The sequence below is a fragment of the Poecilia latipinna genome, unplaced genomic scaffold (genome assembly GCF_001443285.1).
Source record: "Poecilia latipinna isolate Pla-1442-1.1 unplaced genomic scaffold, P_latipinna-1.0 Scaffold1252, whole genome shotgun sequence".
Classification (NCBI taxonomy): domain Eukaryota; kingdom Metazoa; phylum Chordata; class Actinopteri; order Cyprinodontiformes; family Poeciliidae; genus Poecilia; species Poecilia latipinna.
The window spans coordinates 53,837-78,799 of NW_015113868.1; the positions used below are offsets into that span (position 1 = coordinate 53,837).

Consider the following 24,963-nt stretch of genomic DNA (forward strand, 5'->3'; position numbering starts at 1 on the left):
TCGCATGGTTCAAAGTGTAAGAAAAAAGTAGCAGCTTATAGTCTGGAAAATACGGGAGGTGAAATTGGATAATTTCCACGGCAGACCTGACGATCACACACAGCGGTTGAAAAACAGTTTTAGTGGATAAGTTTCTATGAACATATCAGATGTTACCTGAATCACAGAGCAGTTCCAGTGTCTGAGTTGGAAACTCTGATATTATATCTAGAAGGCATTTCAAAAATTACAGTTTGTCTGACAAAAGTCTGAAGAAATAATTTGGGGAAAACAAGTTTCAAATTTGTTTAAAGATAAAATTTGAAGGAAAAAAAGTCAAACAATACAAAATCTAAGTTAAAAAGACCAGTTGGAAATAATTAGATTTAAAAAAAAATCTGAAAAGATTATTTCAAAAATATATATATAAAAAAAAATCATAAATGCAGATTCACGTACTGCAAAGACATTGGGACTAATTTCTCTCCGTAGTTCTGGTCCTACTAGAGCTGACTGCAGTCAGCTCATTTCTTCTTCTTCTCCTCCCTGCAGGATGCTACCGCATCATGGAGGCGGCCATGGAGCAGGCCTGCACCGCCGGCGACACGGCGCCGCCTCACCGCTCCGCTCTGAGCGCGCTCAGTCTGCAGCAGAGCCGGCAGGTTCTGGAGGTTCTGCAGGAGGCGTTCTCTGCCGTCATCTTCTACCTGCAGCAGGTGGGCACCTGGACCTGTCTCCTCCTGCGGGGGGCGCTGCAGAGCGTAATGCGCCTCCTCTCCCTCAGGTGGAGCCTGACCGCTTCTCCGACCCGTTTGTGCTGGCGACGTTCCGGGCGCTCTGCGCCTGGCTGGCCGAGGAGACTTCCTGTCTGAAGGAGGAAGTGACCGCACTGCTGCCCTTCCTGATTGGCTACGCCCGGTGCCACCTGCAGGAGGGAGCTGCCGAGCCAAGCCTCTCTGATTGGACGGCCCGGCTGTCCGTCAGCGAGGGGGGCGGGGCTTGGACGGGCACCGGGGCTCTCAGGTAAACCCAGAACCTGTTGCAAGAGCCGTTCTGCTGTGGCACAAGCCCCGCCCCCTTCTGAAGGAGGCTCCGCCCCCTCTGCAGGTACCTGCTGCCCGCCCTGTGCCACCTGTCGGCTGAGGACACCCCCAGGAAGGTGCTGCTCAGCGTGGATGCCCCGGCGCTGCTGGTGGACTTCCTGATCCGGACCTGGACCGACCTGAGGGGGCAGAGCCAGACGGCGCTTCCCAGAGACCCCAGCATGGAGACGGCGTGCTCCGCCCTCCTGAACGTGACGGTGACGGAGCCAGACAGCGTCAGGTAGCTGCTGGTTCTGGTTCTGGTTCCTGGTGTTTGGTTCTGGTTCTGATTCCATCTGTCCGTTTCCAGGAAGGATCCGTGTTTCAGAACCCTGGAGGCCCACCTGAGTGAAGCACTTCCTGTTCTGATGAATAAGCCCCGCCTCCTGGTTCTAGCAGCCAATTACTGCACTCTGGGGCTGATGATTGGCCGGCTAAAGGCTCCAACTGGAGGTCAGAGTTAATTTCCAATCCTCTAATTGATCATGGTTTCCAGCTAACCTTTCATTTAGCTTCCCATAAGTTAAATTTTCCATATAAGTTTTGTTTTGTAAATTCTCAAGTAAATAAAGTTCAACTGTGTTGAAGTTTTGTTTATTGACTATTAGGACTTTTCCAAGTTGTTTGTTTATAATTATTTATATTCACGCTCTTATTTTGAATTAAGTGAATCCAGTTCCATTTCCTCTCTTGTTTTTTTTTTTTTTTTTTTTTTTTTTTTTTCAAATATTTTATTTTTTTGAACAAAATAGAGCAAGCTGTTAATATGGCGTTAGAGTATTTAATGTCAAGACTCTGTCGGTGCTGGAGGATTGTAGTCTCTAGAAATCAGATATAATTTGAATTGAGCACGTTATATGTTATGTAGATATAGCGCTTTAGTGTTAGCTTCAGCTAAATAGCGTTATGATTAGCGCTTTGTGGTTAGTGTAGCTAACGTTTAAGCTGGCGTTGCCACTGTTTTCAGCACTAATAGAAAGTTGTTTGACCACTTTTTGAAGCTGGTGGTTGGACCGGGCCTGAAGCGAATCAGAACCTCCTGCTGCATTGAACCGGACCTCCTCCTATTTGTTTGTCTGTCCGTCCTGCTAACTCTGCTAACTCTCCCTTGTCTTCAGGTCCGGTGGATTCGGGCCAGAGACGTTTCTTCTCTGTAACCCTGCGGTTCCTGCGCGGTGCCCTCCGCCCCGGTTCCGGTTCTGGTCCGGTCCAGGTGAGCGCGGACTGGGAGGAGAGCTGGGACGAGGCGGCGGAGCTGTGGCGTCTGTCCCTGCAGGCGCTGGGCGGCTGCGTCCGGGCTCAGCCGTGGCTCTCTGGGCTGATCCGGGACGAAGGCTGGCTGCGGCACACCGTGGGCGTCCTGACGCAGAGCGGCGCTGCGCCAGAGCGCCACAGCCAGGAGGCGCTGGAGGAGGCGCTGTGCGCCGTGGCGGAGCGCTGCCCGGACTGCCGGCGGGAGGTCCGGGAGGCCATGAGGAGCGGCGGGGCTCTGGGCCGCATGAAGAGGCTGAAGGCGGCGGTGGGACTTAAAGATTAAAGGAGGTTCTGCTGAACTGCCTGGTGTGCTCTTTACCTGGCTCTGGACCGGGTTCTGGTTCTGATCAGGTTCTGGATCATGTTATAGTTCTTTCTTTTGTTTAATAAAAATCTATTTTAATACTGAAGTTTCCCGTTTCCTTCCTCTGATCCAGCAGTTCTCTCTGCCGCCAGCAGGTGGCGCACTGGCATCAGTTTTCTGCAGACCAACAGAATCCCGGATCATCCCGTTTTCCGAACGTTTCCTCTGGATTAATCCCAGAGTTCTGGAGAGGTTCTGATCCGTTTCTGATGGTATAAAAACAGGAACCAGAACCTCCTTTTTAAAATAATTTATTTTGTAACTAAAACCATAAAACCAATCAGGAGATCCGGCTGCGATCAGAACCGGAACATTCTGATGGGTTTGGACCGGATTACACTTAAAAACATGTATTTAAATTATAGCTTGATATAAAATCTGTAATTTCATTTTTCAGGTTTTTTTTCTTTTTCTTTTTTTGGTTTAATATAAACTGATTATTTTGGTTCCGGTCCAGTGACGTGATTCTGACTTCCTGGTTTTAATGTTTTGCTGCTTCGCGCTCCTCCTTTCTTCATCACCTGATGATGAATGACCCGGTTCGGTTCTTTCTCCAGCGGAACCGGTCCTGCTGCAGAGCAGTTTGAAAACAGAAAATGTTGAAGCTTTCAGACGAACCAGACCCAGCAGAGTTCTGGACCAGACAGAACCTTTGGACCGGACCGGACCGAGTTGTGGAGAAGCTGCTTCAGAAATGGGTCCAGACTCGAATCATTTTCCTGCTGCAGATTCTGGAGCTGCCGAACTTTTCTGCTCCAGTTTCAGCAGTTTTCCTTCCCACCTGCAGCAGCTGCTTCAGGATCCATTCCGCCCAGGACCGGAGCCACTGGAGAATTTATTAAATTGCTCAATGAAAATTATTAAAATTAAAATTATTGAAAATTATTTAGTCTGGTTTAAGAGGAAAATTGGCTTCATTTCTTACATTTTGATCTTGTTTTTCGTATATTTCGTTTAAACATTTAGCTTGAAACCGGGACATTTATTAATAACAGGAAGTTGAACCCCGACTTGTCCCTTTTAACCCACATTATTCTCTCCCTGGTGTCACTGACGCTTCAGCTTCCGGTTTAGTTTTAACTCTGACTGCAGAGATTTGCTTTAAAACTTATGATTTTCCTCCAAACTGGATCAAATCAACTTTCTGGTTTTCTTAATGTTTGATGTTTTTTCTGGAGAATCCTCAGAGGTTCTACTGGACCTTCAGAACCGGTTCTGGTGGAAGGCTGTGGGATGGTCTCTGCTGAAAAGTTTTCGCTCCCCCTCCCCCCATCCAGTCAAACTCCTGCTGCTCCTCTCCAGTTAACTCACTCCTCTCTGCACCTTCAGCCCGTCTCCTCCTCTTCCTCACTTTAACCCCTGCGCTGCAGCCACGCACCGAACCGCAGGATGCTGTGGAAGTCCCGGACCAAAGCCGAGGTAACCTCCGCTGCTCTGACTGGTTCCGCTGGGTCCAGCCGGGTTTTCCGATTATTTTGGGATTTATTTGTCATCATAAAATCTGCAGAAAAACTGGAGTTTTATTCTGAAAATGTATTTTAGAGAAAATATTTTACATAATGTGTTTATTTTGTGAATCGTTGCGTAAAGTCATTTAAAGTAATACTGAGGAATAAGCGGTTCCGTTTGGACCGGAGTGTCCCTTTAAGACCCGCCGACCCCTCCCCTCTTCCCGCCGGGAGCGCGCGCGCCCTATAAGTAGCGCGCTCATGGAGCGGCCGCTCGAGTCCGTGTGTGTTCCGTGCGCGCGTGCGTCTCCGGCAACAGCTTCCTCTCCAGCTCGGAACCGGACAGGTGTACGGCGAGCGGCGGCGGACACTTTTCATTTGATGGAGCGCTGAGGGGCGCGGGCCACACCTGGACACACCTGAGCGTCACCGGAATCTGCGCGTGCTCAACGAGTCTCCTCCCGGGTCTGCGGAGCGCCCAGATGTTGATCCACACATACTCAGCCATGGTGAGTCAGGGTGCGGGGCTGTGCGGGGCTGCGGCTGCGTTCAGACTCTTTAATTAAACTCCAGATTGCGCAGTCTGCGCGGCGCTCTGCGGGGTTGGATCCAGTTTGGCTGTTAAGAGAAACTTGCGTGGATGTTCCCGGAGTGACCGGGTTTGGCGTGGCCTGGTTTGGCTGCGGAGCATCGACCCGCATCGACCCGCCTGACCCAGCTGCAGAAAGCCGATGCGGCTGGATGTGTCAATGCACTTTCTATTGCGTTTGTCCACGCACAGTGTTTACAGGTCACCCCCGCGGCCCCCGCAGCGGTGCATTAGCTGTCCTGACCTCTGACCTCTGACTCCACAGGCGGCTGCTGCCACCATCACTTCAACCTGAAAATATTTAATTCACTTTTAAAAGTGATTTTATGTTTAAAATAGTTCAGATTTCTAAATATATTGCTTTTATTACACATCTTTGGTAAACGTTAGTTTAGGCTTTTGCGGGTTTTCTCATGCGGGTCTCTCCTCCAGGAGCGGGCGGACGGACTCAGCGGCTCCTCTCCGAGCGGCCGCCTGTCGCAGCTCTCCTCCCTGAACCAGGCCGCCTACTCCGCGGCTCCACCGCTCTGCCACACGCCGGCTTCGGATTTCCAGCCGCCCTACTTCCCGCCGCCCTACCCGCAGTCCTCGCTGCCGTACTCCCAGAGCCAGGACTCGGCCTACTCGCACCTGCCGGAGCCGTACCCCTCCATCAACCCGCTGCACCAGCACCAGCAGGCGGCCTGGCACTCCCAGAGGTCGCGCTCGGAGGACGGCGGCCTGCTGTCGCAGTCGCACCGGGCGCTGAGCCTGGACCCCCGGCGGGAGTACGCCGCCGTGCCGCGGCTCCTGCACGGGCTCGGGGAGGGCGCGGCGGCGCTGGGGGACGGAGCCCTGGGGATGCACCTGGGACACCACGGCCTGGAGGAGCTGCAGGTGACCCGCTGCTGCAAACATCCGCTTCAAAACCGGAAAACTTTAATTCTCAACTGTTAGATTATTTAAGCATCATTTGTTTAGATAAAAAATGAAATTATCTACATTTTTGTATTTAAAAAGGCCCATGGCATTATTTTTACTTTGCTTTAACAATTTATAGTAAAAAAAAAAAAAGATTTAAATGTTTTATTATCATCAGAGTTTTCTGTTTAATTTTAATTCTGTTTCTGATTTTTATTATTTTTGTAATAATAATGTTTATTTTATTTTATTTCAGTTTCCTAAAATCCTTCAGGCCCTTTAAAAAAATCATTCAGGCCTTTAAAACGGAAAAACTAACATATTTTTATAAAATGCGAGATAAAATTTTGCTTCAGTTTAAAATAATATTTAAAATACGAACAATATTTCCTAACATCTTGAAATTATTATTTATCTGGACTGTAACTGTTGATCACATCTCTTGTTTTTTTTCGTCGTAAATGAAAACATTTTCTTTGGGAAATCAAGTCCCGCACGCAGCTGCGGTGCATCCCGCCGTGTCTCACGGCGCAGCTGAAGGACACTTTGTGCAGTTTTTTTGTTTTTGGCGCAGTCGGCCTCCTGCAGCAGGTGCAGCCGCAACAGAAACAGGGCGAGACGAATCGATGCCCAGGCGGCTCCACGCTCCGTGTTGACACGCAGCTCTGATTAATGACGTAAAGTCACGATGTTACTTTAATATCCTAATTAAATCTCACAAATAAATATGCAGTTTTTCTTCTGATTATTTTTGTCAAGTTGCGCAGAAATACAATTTGAATATTTGCTTAAAAAAATTAAATCACTATTTATATTATTATTTTTGCTCCAAAATCAATGAAATTTCAGAATCAAATTTTACTTTTTATAGTGAGGCGATCTTTGACCTCAGACAGCGTGCACGCGGGTAGAAGACACTAACCGCGTGTGCGTGTGTGTGTGTGTGCGTGTGTGTGTGTGTGTGTGTGCGCGCGTGTGTGTGTGTGTGTGTGTGTGTGTGTGTGTGTGTGTGTGTGTGTGTGTGTGTGTGTGTGTGTAGGGGATGGAGGAAGGATCCGCCCTGGGCATCCTGGACCACTCTGTCATTAAAAAAGGTAAGAGGACAGAAGAGTCTTCTGCGCATGCGTGCAGCACTATAATTGTGTTCAACATGCTGGGGGGGGATTTCTGTGTTTCAGGACTCTAACACAAGTCCCACTAACACACACACACACACACACACACACACACACACACACACACACACCCGCGCGCGCACGCGCACTATAAATAATTCTTTTTTGCTTTTTTATTTGAAGTCAAGAAGTCCTCTAATACTGAGCTGCAGACTGCAGCCCAAAGGCACAGATTCTTAATGAACTGTTCATGGTCATATGAGAGAGAGAGGGTGTGTGTGTGTGTGTGTGTGTGTGTGTGTGTGTGTGTGTGTAGGGGAGAAAAGCGCAGGGAATGTGATAAAAGGGGAGTTGTGGATAAATTTACAGAGGCTGATGGTCTAAAATCACCGTCAGTAACACCGAGGCCGATTAGAAAACCCAAGCTGCTGCTGGGGGGGCAGGTGAGAGGGGCAGGTGAGGGGGTTAGAGGTGTGGGGGTCGGAGAGTAAGAAGAGAGGTTCTGCCAATTCTGGATTGTTGCGTTTCGGTCTCTGGTTCAGAAACGGAGCTGATAAAAACACCTGGAGGCGTTTCGTTCCCACCTGGACGTGACGCACGGCGGGGGGCGTGGCTTAGTGGAAAGTACTTCTGGGTTTTCACCGGAACCAGAAGGAACCAGCTGAGAAATCAGAAGATTTGACTGTAAATCAGAAACTAAACAGATTAAATTTTGGGGTTTTACCTTCTGATCCAGATTTTAAAATAATTTCCTCAAATGAACAGAAACAGAATCTAAACTGTCAGGATTTATTAAATAAAGATGTGAAAAGTAAGTACACCCCCAGAAGTATTTCCCTTTGGGATCATTAAAGTATTTTTAATTTTGAAGTGACTGGTCATCATCAGGTCAGCACAACGTCAGGGCGGGAAAACCTACTGCTGCACAGGGTCAAAGGTCATCTCCATTCAAGATTATTCACAAGATAATAATAGTAAAAAAATTAAATAAAAGAAATTAAAATGGAAAAAAGTGGTTTTAGGTAAAATAAATATAAAAATACTGTTGAAATATATATCTTAAAATAAGGTAAATATTTTATAAAGTAGTGAAATTAATAATAATAATAATTCATGACAAAAATTAAATAAAAAATACATTTAAAAAACTTTTAAAAAGGAAATAAATAAAAAAGTAGTTCTTTAAAATGAAAATAAAACTAATGAAACATTTTTAAATAAAAAAGAAAAGGAGTTGTAAATTAGAAACTTGCCTGACCTCGTTCTGCTCCGTCAGTCCCCTCCAAGCTCAACGGCTCCGCCCTGTCGGCGCTGTCCATCGGGAAGGAGGGCCTGAGCGTCGGCGCCGTGTCCAACCCGGCCGAGGTGTTCTGCTCCGTCCCGGGACGCCTCTCCCTGCTCAGCTCCACCTCCAAGTACAAGGTGACAGTGGGCGAGGTGCAGCGCCGCCTGTCTCCACCCGAGTGCCTCAACGCCTCGCTGCTGGGCGGAGTCCTGCGCAGGTGAGCTGGGGGGGCGGGGCTTATCATTCTGACTCCATGTTCAGAAGTTAGCGGCTAAATCTGGAATAAAGAGAAAGTATTTTGTTCAACAGAGATTTCCCAGGTTACCTGAACTCATCAGGCTGAAACAGTGTAAAGATCAAAATGGATCTAAATAGGGATCAGTCAAAACCCTGTTATAAGAGGACAATGGGTTAATATTTCAACAATATTTATTTAGCCTCAAACTAACAGTTTAGCTTCAGATATTTAGCTAGGAAGCTAAATGTTTAGTTTCAAACTGACACTTCCAAATAAATGATTAACATGGAGAGAATATCACTTTGGAAAATTAACCCACATTTTTCCCTTGACAAGTTTAATAATCCAGATTGTTGCTGTAAATTTTTGACTAATTTTGCAAGTGGCCCCTTCTATCTGCTGAAATGAGCTGCAGCTGAAAACAGAACCTGGACTGTCCCGGTCCGACAGAGCAGAACCTGCAGCAGGAAGCTGAAATTCAGACTTTGGATGTAAATCTTCCTGTAATTAAGCAGCTTCACGTCACATGACCTCTCCTTCCTCACGTCTCCATGAGGCTTTTTACTCTCAGATCTGCTAACTGAACCTGCGGCTCCGACCGGAACCGAGAACTGGGTCATGGGACTGAATCACAAGAGAAGAAGTTTAATGAAGCAGCCTGAGGACAGCGGCGCCGCTTCGCTCTGAAACGCTTCAAAGATGCAAAATCCTCATCCAGAAATCTGAAATTAAATCTCTAATCAGATCTATTAAGAGTCGCACAAACTCAAAAATCAATCAATAAAATTAAAAAAACACAATTCTGGATGATTTAATATTTTATTAATGAAGCAATTTAAAAACATCAGAACCATGAAGACAGATGACTGAATGATGAATATATCAACAAATAAAATACCAAGGAGTAAAATAATGACAGTAAATACTGAATGTCTGTAGAAATATATAAATAAATTAAATGTACAGAAACTGAAGCTGCAGCTTCAGGCGGATGAATCAACGCAGATCTGTCCAGAAATCAGGATCTATTTGTTCTGGAGGAGGAATACGTCACCAAAACCCAGGAGTGAGAAAAAGGGACATACAGAACTTTATGGACCCGCCAAGAACACAGAAATGAGCTCTTTTCCTGCAGAACCGGGTCCAAGAAATGAAAAAACAAACAACAAAAAAAAAACAGTTAAATTTTTTTGTAAAAATGCTAAATTATAGATAATATAAACAGAAGCTGAAGAAAATAAAAGAGAAGCTTGAAGAGAGAAACTATCAGAGCTGACATGAGACAGATTTCAGCCTCTCTCTGTTTGGCTCACACACACTAAAACACACACACACACACACACACACACACACCCCCCGTTCTGAGCGCGCTCAGTGTCGTCCCTCAGGGCCAAGTCGAAGAATGGTGGCCGCTGTCTGAGAGAGCGTCTGGAGAAGATTGGGCTGAACCTGCCCGCCGGGCGACGCAAGGCCGCCAACGTCACTCTGCTGACATCTCTGGTGGAGGGTAGGCGCGCGCGCACACACACACACACACACACACACACACACACACAGTGACCTGCATACACTGACAGAAACTCTCAGAAAGCTGTCCCTGCTTCAGCACACATGAACAAACAGGGATGACTCTGATAGCTGCAAGCGTGCACACACACCCTCCGTGTGTGTGTGTGTGTGTGTGTGTGTGTGTGTGTGTGTGTGTGTGTATGTGTGCGCACGGTGTCACTGCAGAGAGCTGTTGGAGGAGAGCGAGACAAACCAGCTGCATACTGGTGAACTGATTCTCTGCTCCAGTTCAGTTCACTGACTCAGATCTAGTTCATGTTCATAGTTCACCATCGTATGTAAAATGATGCTTGGAAAATCTGCAGGTCTGAATAAATGTGTGAATCTGGAAAAACATCCAGAAACTCTTCATTTCCAGAAAGATTCATCCAGAGCAGGAGTCTGTTGCTTCCTGCTGAGGTTCATTTTACAGACAGAAACGAATCCTAAATTATTCTGAAGCGCTGATTTACTTCGCCATTTCATAAAAGTTTAGTTGAACATAGTTTGACTATTTTGAAGTTGGTAAAGCGCGTTAGCCTTAGCGTAGCTAATGTTCATAATTAGGTTTTTAGGATTAGCGCAGCTAGCTTTTCAGTTAGCGGCGCCCACCGATGCAGATTAGGTTAACTCTTCCTCCTCCTCTTCCTCCCGCAGGTGAGGCGGTCCATCTGGCCCGGGACTTTGGCTACGTGTGTGAGACGGAGTTTCCTGCCAGAGCCACGGCTGAGTACCTGTGCAGGCAGAGCGACCCGGACCAGCTGCCGACCAGACGCAGCATGTTGCTGGCCACCAAGTGAGTCCCATCAGCTGATCACATGACCTGACAGGACAGAGCGAAGGTTTTCACAGCAGCAGGTCAATCATTTGCCCACAAAGCTCCAGTTATTCCACATTGTAAATACGACCCAGGGCATTCTGGGTAAACACAACCAAAGCTAACGTGCTAGCCTAGCGCTAGCAGCAGAAATGGCTCCTGGTCTTTAGCCTAAAGAGAAATCCTCCAACCTCTAAAATCTCCATCTTGTTTCCATGGTGAAGAAGGAAGTTGCTCTCAGTGTCTTCAGAGGTTTTAGTGTCGTTTCCTTCAGTGGTTCTTGGTGCAGCGCCCCCACAGGCCAGGAGGGGAACAGGTTGGTTTGACTCAGAGCAGCTGGAGGTGGAGCAGATGATGGAGTTCTGGTTCAAACAAACAGATGGTTCTACCGGACCACCAGGTAGAAAATGATGGTCCAGTAGACCGTTAGGTATTTTAGTCATTCCAGCTAACTGGTGGAAAATTTAAGCGGTTCTGCTTCAGGAGCAATCAGAACCAGAATTTCTTCTGAATCAGGATCAGATCTCTGGTTAGCAGCAGTTTGAGGAAACCCATCATGGCTCATACCTTCCTGTTTGCTGTGATCTCCTCTCTCCTCTCTGCAGGGAGATCTGTAAGGAGTTTGTGGACCTGATGACCCAGGACCGCTCCCCTCTGGGCGGCAGCCGGCCCACGCCCTGCCTGGAGCCCGGCATCCAGGGCAGCCTGACCCACTTCAGCCTGCTGACGCACGGCTTCGGCACGCCGGCCATCTGCGCGGCGCTGTCGGCCTTTCAGAGCTACCTGATGGAGGCCGTCAAGATGCTGGACAAGGAAGGAGGGAAGGGTCACCACGACAAGGAGATGAAGCACCAGAAATGAGGAGAGGCCCGGAGCCACCTCCACCCTCAGGACCAGACTCTACCTGCCAGCAGGCTCCTCCCACTGAGGGGCGGAGCTAACAATATCTGTACTGTAGGAACACCTCATGGCGCCGCATGGACCTCTGACCTCCCAGTGAGGAGGTTCTGGTTTATTCCTGTTTCTGTGGACTCTCCAAGCCCCTCCCACCCACTCAGACACACCCACTCCCACACCTGAAGGCTCTGAATCCATATCCGACCCGGTTCTGGATCTACAGGAGTCTGGGACTATTCAATCTGTAGTCCTCCGCAGGCAGTGCTCATGGGAAATGGAGTCCTCTCAGTTACAGGAGATTTTTTTATTTTCAGGTGTTTGTAACTTAAAGTAACAGAAATCATTTTGTACTTTCAGTGTGTGTTTATTATTATTATTATTGTTACTGTTATTGTATTACAACATAAATGTAATATATTATTAAAGAATTAAGAACTCGTTCATTCAGGAGGTTAAATCTTCTGCAGACTCAAAGTTGACGTTTCTACAACTCAACACTAATTGGCTAACAGAAGCAGAAGTTATGGCTCCAGAAAGATCATTTTATATTTATTTTTTATTTGAATTTAATTATTTGGGTTAGTTTCATATTATTTCAGTAACCAAAACAGATTTTTTTCAAAGTAATGTCAAGGTATCATCACCGGCTGTGGAGCTACATTGGGGCCAAAAAGTTTGTTCAAAAGAAATAAAAATTGAAATATAAAAAAAAAAAATAATGATTGAAACTGAAAACAGTTTTAAATAGAATAGAAAAATAATTATCTGAAAGTTTTGAAACTGAAAAGAAAAAACATTGAATCGGAAAATAAGTTTCATTGTTTTCAGTTTGAAAGTTTTTTTTTTTAAAAATTTCAGTTTAAAAAATTTGTATTTTAAAAAAAATAAATAAAGAAATAAACCTTATGGCAGGGGGGTCCAAAGTGGGTCCTGGAGCCCCGGCATCCTGCATGTTTTATTCTCTCCTGGAGGTTCTGACCTGTTCAGCAGGTCAGAACCTCCTCAGGCCTCAGGCGCGTTAAACCAGGGAGAGAATAAAACCTGCAGGATGCCGGGGCTCCAGGAGCCACTGTGGGCCCCTGATTTATGGCCTCAATTCTGTGTTGACTGGCGGAAGGAGAACTTATGGAGACGCCGCTAATGTTGGACCGGCTAACAGAATCTACCTGCCGTTATTAGATTTAGGTGACTAAAATTTTAAAACACGGAGCTGGTGAAGCTAATTAAATAAATACATGTCAGTCCTAACGGTATTTAAAAACAAGACAAATGACGGATGTTAATTTGGTCCTATCGGTGTGATCTTAATAAAAACTTTAATTTTGAAAGGCCTGCTTCGTCTCCAGACATACCTACTGGAGTTCAGCGGATCTTCCGGATCCAGATCTCGTTCCCGTCTGTAATCCTAACGTTCCTGGGAATCTTGGAAGCTTCTCTGTGGTCCAGTTCTTCCCAACGGGGAACCAGAACCTGCTGTTTAAATAGCCTGGATCCATTTAGAGCGGATCATTTGGCTCCGTGTTCCCTTTACCTGAAGATCCAGCGTGGAGCTGCGTGGAGTTCCTCAGGGCTCCGTGGAGACGTCGCCCCGCTGTTCTCCGTAACTTCACCCCAACGCCTCGCTCCTCCACCCATCTGCTCGTCTCCCACCTCCCCGGCTCACTTTATTTAACCAAGACGAGACTCTTTCAATCACTGCTTTCCAGGGAAAACACACATAAACACACTCCTCCTGTTTCTACCTGCCGCGTCCCCCCTCCCCCACCCGTTTCTGACACTCAGCGGGCCGCTCTCCGCCTCTCGGCGCCTGCAGGCAAACATATGCTGCTCTTCCCGTCAGATTCCGCTGCGTTTCATGTTTATTAATCATCTGAGTCTCTCTCTCTCACACACACATACACACACACACCTTCGGCTGGTTCGGGCCCAGTTACTGGTGTTAAACTGCTTCAGACAACAGGTCCAGTTCGGAGCTTCACAGGAAACCAGTTTTACTCTGAGTGGAAAAACATCTAAAAACTCTTTAGTCTTTTTTTAGAGACTAGAAATAAGTTTGAGTTCATAATTAAGTTGTAATTCCAAGAATAAAAATCATAATTTTGTGAATTGGTCTCAACTTTACAGTGATAATTCTGAAAATAAAAAATCAATTTCAATGAGTCAATTTTAAAATGTTAAGCCATAATTGGGGATAAAAGTACTAATTACTAGTTTTATTAATGGAATCATTTAAAAACTCATAACTATGATCAATTTTATTTGTTCTTCCATGCTGCATTCACTGAACCTCAGATTTCTCTAACATCTCAGGTCAACGATGAGTTATTTACATCTGTTGTGGTTATTTAGCCTCATGAACCGGGTCAGAACCAGAACCCAAACCGGATCAGACATGCAGCCAGGCTGACAAGTCGATCTCAGATAGAAAGCACCAGGAGGAAGAGGAGGAAGAGGAGCAGCTGGTGTGTCTGGGGATTTTTATTGGAACAGAAACAGAACAAAAGGTCAAAGGTAAAAAACTGGATCTGGGTTCTGGGTGGATCACTTGGCGGTCAGCGTGATCTTCTCCATGTCGTGGATTCCATCTTTGTCGATCAGACGGACGTTGAAGGAGGGAAGGTTGAGGATGAAGCGTTTGTTCAGCTGGAGGAGGAAGAGGAACAGGAGGAAGAGCGGTTAGCATGATGCTAACAGAACCGGCTACCTCTGGTCCAAACGACTCCAGAGACCCAGAACGGTTTTCAGAGTTTGCTCCGGCTGGAGGAAGACTCACCTCTTCAACGCATTTCCTCAGCAGCTCCACGGCCTCGACCCGGCTCAGGTCTGCAGCACAACAGAACTTTCTTTAACAGAACCACAGCCAATACGATCTCAGCCCCGTAACGAAGCTGGTACCAGTCAGGGTTCATTTCAACAGAACCTCCAAGTACCAGGCAGACCCAGTCGCACGCAGAGTTTAATTTATTTAACAGAAGCCGGAGCAGAGAGGTCCGGACAGGCGGTTCCCCCACCGGGTCAAAGGTCAGGATGACGGGAAGAAACAGAACGGCTCAGTCCAAACATTACAGAACCGGACCTCCAATGATTTAATTAATTTATTACTTTAAATGTTTGTGTGGACGTTGGAGGTTCTGTTGCTCTCAGATTTACTTTTATTACAGTTCAGATAAAAGCGTTTTGCTTTTAGCCTCCGAGTTTCAGCCTGTTGTTCTCGATGCTGAGCGTCTCTCTGCTCCTACCTGGTCTGTAGTACCGGTCCAGGATGGACAGGGTCAGGAACGCTCCGTATCCGTGGGCGGCGAACGGCGCCTTGGCCAGCGAAGCCATGTAGTCCATGTAGAAGAGGCCCGGCCCGTCGGACTCGTCGTGTCCGGCCAGCAGCAGGTTGACGTGGTACGGAGTCTGCAGGAGGACGGACACCAGGATTAGGGTTCTGCATGTGGTGGAGAACAGCAATAACTCAACTTAAACAGCAGAGGAATAAACCGAGGTCATGTTGGTGTCTGAACATTCACCGAACCGGACCAGAACCGGGTCAGACGTCAGGGTCTGACTGGGCTTTCCGGTTCCAATGTCTCTATTGGTTTGGAACGAATCATCCAGGCTGCAAAGATGTTTCATCAGATGTTGATGCTACACAAAACTGCAGCTAACAGAGGTTGCTAACAGGAAGCAGAGGTTGCTAACAGGAAGCAGAGGTTGCTAACAGGAAGCAGAGGTTGCTAACAGGAAACAGAGGTTGCTAACAGGAAGCAGAGGTTGCTAACAGGAAGCAGAGGTTGCTAACAGGAAGCAGAGGTTGCTAACAGGAAACAGAGGTTGCTAACAGGAAGCAGAGGTTGCTAACAGGAAGCAGAGGTTGCTAGCTAGCATCAACCACACCAGAAACCTGTTTCCATGGTTAGCGCATTAACTCTTTACCTAGTCTTTTTTGATGCAGTCGTTTCCAATGTTATAAAACTTCAGGACATTTACATAAGTAATATTAGTGACTCCAGACTCCCCCTAGTGGTCTGGAGGACTTGTGTTTGGTGGAGAAAGGTTTCAAATTTGCTGTATTTTCTATTTTGCTTCTGTTTTCTGTGGTTGCAGCGTTTTTTGTGTTTTGAAGTTTGGATCATCAAAGTGTTTTCTGGGGTTGACGATGAAGATGATCTTCCTCCTCCACTGATGGATCCACAGGAAGCTGAGATGATGATGGCGGTTTTCCTGCTTCCTGATTGGCTGAGTTCCCAGTAAACAGTAACTTGTTTTATGAGACGTGAGGTGGGAGGGGTCAGAGGGCAGGAGGGATGGGGGGGCAGTGTGACATCTGCTGGGAGTCAGCACCCCTGTTGCTCCGCCATCACCCCCTCCTCCTCCTCCTCTTCGTCACCCTGAGCCCTGGCGAAACGCCAGCGCTCATTAAAACTTCTGAACTCTCCACCCTCCCCCCTGTTTCTGTTTTTAAATTACATCTCCTCTTCCTCGTCTTCCTCATCGGGAGACGTTCTGGTTAAACGGAGCTGTAGGACGGGTCGCTGCAGTCAGAACCGCCTCAGAACTCCAGGTGGACCTGCCGGTCCCCTGCGGAGCTCTGAGTGTCTCCAACACACACACCGATCCCCAGGTGTGTGTGTGTGTGTGTGTGTGTGTGTGAGGGCGTGAACCCCCCAGCTGGCAGCCATCTCTCCGGCTACACTAACAATAACACTTGGCAGCAGAACCAGCAGACCGGGCTCAGAGGGAACCAGCACCTTGTTAACCCGACACCTCCCCCCCACAGGGTGACACCAAGGTCTCACCTGAACACACCTGCAGAGTGAGGCTGCCGCTCCAGAACCGAACCACGCAGTCCCAACCCGGTCTAACAGCCAGGCCATAAGGTGCTCCAGAACCAGAACCAGAACGTTAAATTACTGTTACTCTGGAGGTTCTGTTCCACAGAACGGGTCAGGTCAACGAGAACTCGGTTATTCCCCACACGTTTACTCTGACATTATGAGAATGTCATAAATATCGGCTTTAAAGTCATAATAATGAGAATAAAATCACAATTACAAAAAATTATAATTCCAAGTTTTAATCATAATTTTGAGAATAAAAGTCAATAATTGAGAATAAAAATAAAGATAACATTAAAAGTCATAACTGTGAGTTTAATTCTTGAAATTTTGACTTCCAAACTCAAAACTACTGCCTGTTGGACTTTTTTCATGGATGGACTTCCAGCCTTCATGCTGCGTTCGCTGAACCTCAGATTTCTCCAACATGTCTCAGGTCAACAGCGACTGTTGGTCAGCTCTGTTGTAGTTAAACAGCCTCATTAACACGAGTCAGAACCAGAACCCGATCAGATACAATCCATCTGAATCAGGAAGAAAGTTCTGGAAGAGAAACAGAACCTCCTTAATGTCTCTCCGGGTCCGATGAATAAAAAGTCTCCGCTGCTGAGCGGTCCGGTCCATTCGCGATGAACACACTGCAGTGAGGCTGCCTACAGAACGGTCACTACTTCCGACCGGCGGCCATTAAAGGCCACCGGGCCGAGCCGGGCGGTTATTAACCAGTTTCAGTGAATCATCTGAACGCTCCTCCTCGCTGTGCCCCCGGAGGCCCGGTTCTTTTTACCGCCATTCCTCCTCAATCTGCTGAATTAATTGTTCATCTGCGCCGCAGCAGAGGCGCTGCCTGCAATATGGCGCCTCTAATTATTTGCGCCCGTTGCGGGCCTGTTATGGCGAATGTTTCATCAACGCATGTGGGCCGGGGCTGGATCAACGAGGGAACTGCTGCTGAAGACACTCCGTTTCTGCTTTATCAGAACCAGAACCTGAGCAAAGTCCGAGCCGCTTCGTTTCTACTGCGTTTAGCTTCCCGGCGCGAGACCTCAGGTGGTTCCCGCCGCTCTCTGAGCGCATGCGCAGCCCTCCAGAGGTTAGCCGAGTTGTTTATCTGGGCGGCAGAGCGAGGCGCCGCCGCCCGGCGCTGACTGGAGCGAACTGCGCCTCTCTGCGGCCCGGAGCCTCCGGAGGCCCGGTGGGGGGTTAATCTGTAATCTGTCCTGCAGGAATAAAGTCTGGAGCTTTAACAACATGAAGCTGATGTTCAGCTCAGCAGCACGGAGGGGAAAGAATCATTGATAAACCATCAGAATTCAGCTAAAAACATAAATAATAATCACATTTTAAAAGCAACAGAAAGCTGCTAATAAACTCAAAGGATTTTTAAACTCTCAACTAGTCGTTTTATTACAATTCTGGTTACAGAGACTTCATAATTCATTTTATTTTTTGTTTATTTGTTTTGGATATTTAAAATGTCTCAGTACCAATGTCAAATCTTCATTAGAAATTAAAGTTTATTGATGTTGGAGAATGAATACTTGCATTATTATATTACTGTCAAATAATGTCAAAACAACAATATCGTTTATGGCAATAACTTCTGGAACAATTAATTGTCCAGCAAAACTTGTAATTGTGAGGTCCATACCTGTGGGCCGACCGTGTTTTAGCCCCTCCCCGCCGTTCACCTGTATGATCATTTCCCTGTAAATGTCCCGGGTTGTGCTGCCTGCTCTCATGGTAGCTGTTCTCCCAGGTCTAACGTTAGTCCCCCGGTCTTATTACGTTACTCTATGCTCGCCCCCCGATGAATCCCGTATTCTGAAGACCAAAACTTGACAGGTATCAACAGGCCTATTTAATAAAAACTAATTTACTATAGGATCTAATTAAATCCTGGTTATTTAAGCTAATCAAAGGGAATAAACACAAATAATTCCTCATTAATCTGATAAATAGTTGGAGACCTTCTTGGACCAGAGACTCAACATGTTTCTAAAGCCAATAATTAACAAGCGTCTGGAGGAGGAAGAGGAGGAAGAGGAGGAGGAGGGGATAGCTGGAGGAAGGTGTGGGAAGCAGCGGAGAAGCTTCGGTTTGTCTCCACTCCTGAGACGCTGCAGCGTAACGAGCATCTTCATCACCGTGAGGCACAGCAGCATGAATATCAATGATATCCTGCACAACACGCTCAGCCTTGACTGAACAAACTGATCCTGATCTTACAGGTCCCTGTGAGCCTCTCCCACACACACACACACACCGCCTCTGTGTGTGTGTGTGTGTGTGTGTGTTGTTGTCTGCTGCGCCCCTTGGGACCTCCTCCTCCTCCTCACCAGGCGGCCCCTCCTCCATGTGTCCCACATTCCCTCCTCTGCCTCACTAATTGTTTTTTGTAATTATTTTCACCCTCTGCTGTTGTGACAGGCCGCGGCTGCACCGCCGCAACAAATTAGCAACAGAATCGAGTCGCAGCGAGACGGACGGATCAACTGGTGAGTCGGACGCATGCAGCAGATCCGAGTTCATCCTCCCACCCAGCTTCCCTCTGCAGTGACACTTTTTATGCACAACTCACTTTTTACCAACAGTTGGGACTTTGTGTAAAATGAAATAATTAGCAAATCATTTGCACCCCATATTTAGCTGCAGACATGTTCTGAGTGACAAACTGTTGGTTTGTTGGATTCCTGCAACACTTTGTCTGATTAAAACGTGTGATATGATTCGTCTGCTGGCACAAACTCTGATCCCCAGATTAAACGGCTCCTGAACTTCCTGTTGGTCTGAGGTTCTGACGGGGCGGACGCCAGGGAAGACCACAGGCTTAAAATTACAATCGGTTTCACACCAGATCCCACTTTAAGCAACTTTTTTTCCTCGCTCAAGTTACTAATGACAGAAAATAGTTTCAAAAAGAGGCTTTTGTTTCAGCCATCCTTTCTGTGAGTTGGAGTATCTGGGCCAGCCTACAAAAACTGTTTCATTTTGAGAATATAAACTTAATACTACTGGAATAAACACAATTTTACCAAAATTATGAGAAAAAAATGTTTTAATGAGGAAAAAAAGCTTCTAGTTATCAGAGTCTGACATGAGCAGCTCAGTCTGGCTGGTTTTCCTCAGTTGTTTATTAAAAAAAGTCCAGCTGCAGGTGATAATTTGATGTTGATGTGTTAAAACTTTTATAAAAATCTGTTTTCCAAATCTGTTAAATCTGTCATCATGTTGTGACACTTTGAGTCAGATAATCTGTGAAAAGATCGATCCTCTATGAGCTGCTGTCGCTGTCTGAAGAAATGCAACACTCCTGACCGAAAACAACCAATCAGAGCCAGGAGGCGGGGCTTAGCGCTGTCAATCATTCTCATGTACATGCTGCAAAATGTGCTAATGGCAGAGAAACAACTTACCTTTCCAGGAAAACTATTTATCTGCCATCATCGGTGGCTCTGCTAGCGAGTCTGACCGGTTCATTAATCGTCTCTAATGGATGAAGTTGATTTGTGGCCCAGAGAACAGAACTCGGTCCAGAGAAGGTTCTGGACGTGGAGATGACATGCAAGTCTGTGAGCTCATGATGAGATTTGTCTGATTCGTCTCAGTTCCGTGTTTCCGTTAGAAAATGTTTGATTTGTTGTTTTTCTGTGTTTAGAAGATGAAAACGTTGAAGCTAACCTGGTGAAGCTGATTCTGTTTCAGACCCGATGGAGACGCCGCTACTCGCCTCATCATCAGAACAGAACATGGCTGCACTTCCATACATCTGGTCCACATATATTGCATACGTACAGTCTTTTTTTCTAATGATTAAAGCTGCAAAGAATAAAAACCAGGATATTAAGAAGAAAACAAATCATTTCTTCAGCAGATTTATTGTTGTGGATTTTCCTTTAAATAGAAGACTGAACGCATAGCTAAAGGTCAGAAACATTTGTTTTGGTCATTTAAATTTATAACTTGTGAGACCAAATGAGTGTTAAATATTTTTTGACTCTACATGTCGGACTGTTCTGGATGATTTCATACTGATGTTGAATCTCTGCCATCAACACAGAACCTGTTAGTGAAAACTTCCTCTGCGTTTTCAGTCAGTGGGAACTGCTGTGGATTCCAACTTCTGAAGATGTGTTTTTCTGTTTGGTGTGAAATAGAAGCTGTCCTACTAATGTTTTTTCTTTTTGTAGATTTTTTGAATAACCAATAGTCTGTCATTTGTTTTGCTCTTGATTTAAATAAAATCCCTTTTCCACTTTGTGATCGACAGCATTCAGGATTGAACTGAACTGAAAACCAGCAGAATCTCACTTCAATGATGTAAAAGTCAGGTAAAATGCAGCATGAGCATTCAGACTGCAGATGCTTTGAAAACTATCGGATGCAATTAGTTCAATTATTTTAGGGTGAAAGGTCAGATTTGGTTGCGTTGGGCTGGTGGGTGACCGTAGCGGTCAACTGCTTACCCGGCTCCGCAGATAGTCTGCCAGGTTCTTCCGGGTGAAGTTTGCTGCTGCTGACGGACTCAGTTCATAACCTGGAAATCAGAAGGAAGATGAAGCACCAGCAGCAGATCTGAGCTGAGGACAGGAGACGACGGCAGCGTACCGTTCCTCATCTTGTAGAGCTGGACGTTTTTCTGGATGTACTCGGCGAACTGGACCGTGTCTCCCGCCTCGCCCACGCACAGCAGCAGGATCTTCTCACTCAGCTTGAACATCTTGTCGTAGTCTGAGAGACAGCAGAGCGACCGTTTGGGTTCAGGTTAATCAGAACCAGAACCTATCAGGGAACACTGAGGCTGGAAAACCAGGAAATGTTTCTGTCGCACCATTTCTGCAGTAATGATCCCTCCCTCATCTGTTGCTAAACACTGCAGCAATGCATTTCACTTTCCTTCAGATATCAGAGACAATGTGGCTGTTTGGAAATATTTCAGTTGTGATGTGAAAACTAAATGAACAGCAGCCGACTCTTCTACAAGCAACTGACTGCAGGCTCTAACAGAGCAGATAGCCTGACTAACCAACAAGCTGGTTATATTGGTGTTAACCTGTAAGGAACAGAGGAAATGCTGTGAGCTGCTGCTGCTTTATTTTTATTCAGTTATTAAACTGATAATCTCAGCCTGACTCATTCTAATGCACAGATTTATTAAACAGCTCACATGGGTTGGCAGAGTTCACCTGGGTATTTTATGTCTGCTTTAAATTAAAGTCTAATACAGAGTGATGCAAATTTCAGCAAATAAAAGCTACTTTATAAATACATGAAATAAAAAAGTACATTTCCAGAGAACATCCATGTGTTCAGTCCTGATTTAAAGAGAAAACATGAATATAAACGAGAGTCTTGACTGCCTTGTTTTCCCCTCGCCACTTCTTCACCTCAGTGAAAGCTGCATTATTATTATTATATGTGGTTTTAAACTGAATTATTACTGATTATCATGAACCTGTTATGATCAGGTGGTCTGAGTCTCTGATAGAGGAATAATCAGGAAAAGTCCTGGGCTTTTGTCATAAACTGTTTGGTTGTTTTCAACAGAAAACAGATCGAGTTGCTACCAGGGTGAGAGAAGCAGCCACGACTTTCACTTTCATCATCCAGCCTGTTAGCGTTAAACCTACAGGCCAGGTCGGGGTAAACGTAGCAAAAATCACCTTCAAATGTGATTAAATATTAAGAGCCAGGACAGTTTGGAGGATAAAATTAAAGAGCACAATAACAGTAATAAATCTGATAGTAACAGCGCCGGTAGCGCAATTTTTCCTCAGTTTTTCCCATTAAGTATAATAAGACGCTACCCTCTATAGCATAATAATACAACCTTAAGAATCCAGCTATATTTTATAATAAGAGCATTAAAATGTATAAACAGACTGAAACAAGACCCAAATCCACCGGCAGAGCAGATGCTAAGCTAAGCTAACAAGGTAGCATACCGTGTTTCATCTGAATAATGCTGCTGGCAGCAACATTATCAGCAGCGACGAGCACATAATCCGGTCCCTGAATCCCGATTAAATATTCCATGATGTCCAACGGGCGAAATGTGGATTATTAGAGGAAAACAGAGAAGATGAAGCCGCACTAGAGCTTCTCCTGTTCGGATTACACAGCAAAAGTTAGCCGGAGTTTAACTGTCGCAGCCTGAGTGCGTCATCAAGACGTGACCAGAAACAAAGGGCGGGTAATTTTAAACGGATCGCTGTTGTGTTCGTTTCACTGAGCGGAATTCTGATCAGATTACCAGGAATATTAACCGAAATCTCACCGGGACAGAGCGCGGGATGAGCGAAGGGACCCCCCGCACCATAATGGTGGAGGCGAACCACCTCCAAGGCTCGCAACGGAGACGATCTCCTCGGTTTAGTTCCCCTGGAGCTCTGCGGGAAAGCGAGACCAAGATGGCGCTGGGAGTGAAGCGGTCCATCACTGTGAGGAAGATCGCCCCCAGGAAAACCACAGCTCTGACCGGGAACAACAAGGAGAACACCCCCAGGAGGTCTCAGAACCTCAAGGAAACAAAGGGCTCAAACCCGGAACCCGGCTCGAACCGCTGGACCCCCACTTCAGCCGGGAAGAAGAGGCAACAGGCCCCCGAACCCACACCCAGTGGCCCGTCCTCCTCAGTCGGGAGGAGGACGCAGCCGCAGCCCCCCATACCGTCCCCCATCCTGCCATCCTCTCCCCCGGCTGCCTCTCAGCCCGCAGATCCACGTGACTCGGTCTGGACCCAGAAAGTCCGCCGCTCGTACAGCAAGCTCAGCGATAGCTCGCTCCACAGCCCCGGGCACAGAGAGACTTTGTTCGGCTTCGAGAAGCTCAACACCCCGGAGGTGGTCCGGAGCCGGGTGGAGCTCTCCCGGTCCTCCCTGGAGGTTTCTGGGTCATTCGCGTCTATGCTAGAGGCCGATGAATGCGGACCCGAACCGGACCCGAACATCCCCGGGGTGGCGGTGGTGAAGGAGAAGCGGAAGAAGCGGAAGGTGCAGCAGATCAACACCGAGGAGCTGGAGGTCCTGGCGGCCCAGATGAACGCGGAGTTCCGGGAGGCAGAGCAGTTCGAGCTGGTGGTGGAGTGACCGGGGGACGGACAGATTCACAGCACCGGGGCTGATCGGACGGCGGGGCGTTCTGTGTAAAGCTGTTAGTTTATAGTTATAGAAACACCGGATGATCTTTCTAATTGAATGGACCGAACTGCAGCTTCCGGTTCTGTTCTTAATAGTTTATTCTCCAGGTTCTTCCTTCATTTAGTTTCTATCCGAACCTGAACCAGACTGCCGGGATATGGACTATGTAAATACTGCCGCCATCTGAAAGATTCTGGCTCTTCTTCAGTGCTTTAGGATTATGAAGCTGGAATTGCATATTATCCAGGAGACGCTTTTATTAAACATATTATTCTTGGACTCTTGTCTGGATTTTCTGCCTGTTTGAATAAATCCAGAATGAAGAAAATCAGAACATCTGCTTGAAGACAGCAGTTCTATGTCATTCATTCATTCTTTACTGGTTTTATTTGTGTGAATCCAGTTTTCTTTAGTTCTGGGTAAATCAGATTTATAAAGGGTTTTCTTTATTTTAAATGCAAAATGTTCATATACTTTGTACCTTTTGGGCTTAACTGCTGCTCTGAGTATATTCCTTTGGCTCGTTTAATTTTTTGTTTGTATACTGCAGCTGATGATTACTAAACTAGCTGATTATTTTAATAATCAATCCGATTAATCGTCTCAGCCATAAATGTGAAAGGTTAAACATTTCTCTGAAAGCTTCAATGTTGCATTGTTGGATTCACCAAAAATATTAATAAACATACATCATCAGATATTTTGATTCAGAGGAGATGGAGAAAACATCTGCAGGTGGCAAATTTATTTACTAATCAAATATCCATAAGAACTGTTAAATGTTTAAGGCTTTCGATGTTTCCTGTGTTTTTATTGTCCAAGTGGAGCGTGAGGCTTCGCTCTGCTTCAGACATTAGTCACTGAAGCAGCAGGATTACCTGGCTGTGTGAAACAGATTATTTCCTCTGATTGTTTAATAAAGCAGATAAACCATTAAATGAGGACAAGGTGAAGATTAAAACTGAAATAAGATAATTAGTAAATCAATCCAAATCAAAAGAATTTTTATTGCAAAAACAAAACAGAATCCAAAGGAAATTATGAATAAATATCTGGAAAAAAAAGAGGGATTATTCCCAGATTAGCAGACATTCCTCTGGGACGTTTATAGATTATTGATCAGTGGTGTTTATTTCAAAGTGAAGTTCAAAGTGATTTACATGATAAAAACATCATACAGTAACCAATTATTTTGTCAAATGACATCAGAATGATGAAATATATTGATCAATGTCCCAGTTATTAATCAAAGCAAATGGATTTTAGTCTATATTTAAAGGAACTCAGGGTTTCGGCTGTTTTTCAGTTTTCTGGAAGTTTGTTCCAGATCTGTGGTGCTAGAAGCTGAATGCCGTTTCTCCATGTTTGGAGTAGAGTTTGGAAATGTAGAAGTGAGTGGTGTAGAAGTGAGTGGTGTAGAAGTGAGTGGTGTAGAAGCGGGTGGTGTAGAAGTGGGTGGTGTAGAAGTGGGGGGTGTAGAAGTGG

General features: G+C 46.0%; 4 protein-coding genes across 5 annotated transcripts in view; 3 read left to right on the top strand and 1 right to left on the bottom strand.

Annotated features, from left to right (window-relative positions):
* The window catches only part of ncdn (neurochondrin), an 8,914-nt gene extending 6,189 nt beyond the window's left edge, over window positions 1-2,725 (top strand). The window contains exons 4-8 of the mRNA XM_015054442.1: window positions 532-695; window positions 764-1,002; window positions 1,087-1,302; window positions 1,372-1,514; window positions 2,180-2,725. Of these exons, the coding sequence (XP_014909928.1) occupies window positions 532-695; window positions 764-1,002; window positions 1,087-1,302; window positions 1,372-1,514; window positions 2,180-2,598 (1,181 nt within the window). The 3' untranslated portion in view covers window positions 2,599-2,725. The remainder of the gene's footprint in view (window positions 1-531; window positions 696-763; window positions 1,003-1,086; window positions 1,303-1,371; window positions 1,515-2,179) is intronic.
* Window positions 2,726-3,600: 875 nt separating this feature from the next.
* Window positions 3,601-11,959, top strand: tfap2e (transcription factor AP-2 epsilon). 2 transcript variants are annotated; one of them, XM_015054446.1, is made up of 7 exons: window positions 3,601-4,098; window positions 5,149-5,592; window positions 6,656-6,710; window positions 8,008-8,233; window positions 9,643-9,761; window positions 10,460-10,598; window positions 11,225-11,959. In XM_015054446.1, exons 1-7 carry the CDS (start codon window positions 4,069-4,071, stop codon window positions 11,478-11,480), a joined length of 1,269 nt encoding a protein of 422 aa, XP_014909932.1. In that variant the 5' UTR covers window positions 3,601-4,068; the 3' UTR covers window positions 11,481-11,959. The 2 variants fall into 2 exon arrangements, with proteins under 2 accessions (XP_014909932.1, XP_014909933.1); XM_015054447.1 differs by lacking the exon at window positions 3,601-4,098 and adding an exon at window positions 4,258-4,636.
* A 2,017-nt stretch (window positions 11,960-13,976) lies between these two features.
* Window positions 13,977-22,399, bottom strand: psmb2 (proteasome 20S subunit beta 2). Its single transcript, XM_015054454.1, has 6 exons — window positions 22,285-22,399; window positions 20,948-21,070; window positions 20,806-20,876; window positions 14,756-14,918; window positions 14,290-14,339; window positions 13,977-14,159 (listed from the first exon to the last, which is right to left on the bottom strand). Exons 1-6 carry the CDS (start codon window positions 22,373-22,375, stop codon window positions 14,058-14,060), a joined length of 600 nt encoding a protein of 199 aa, XP_014909940.1. The 5' UTR covers window positions 22,376-22,399; the 3' UTR covers window positions 13,977-14,057.
* Window positions 22,400-22,607: 208 nt separating this feature from the next.
* On the top strand, window positions 22,608-23,812 carry cdca5 (cell division cycle associated 5). Its single transcript, XM_015054453.1, has one exon. It carries the CDS (start codon window positions 22,633-22,635, stop codon window positions 23,425-23,427), a length of 795 nt encoding a protein of 264 aa, XP_014909939.1. The 5' UTR covers window positions 22,608-22,632; the 3' UTR covers window positions 23,428-23,812.
* Window positions 23,813-24,963: the final 1,151 nt, after the last annotated feature.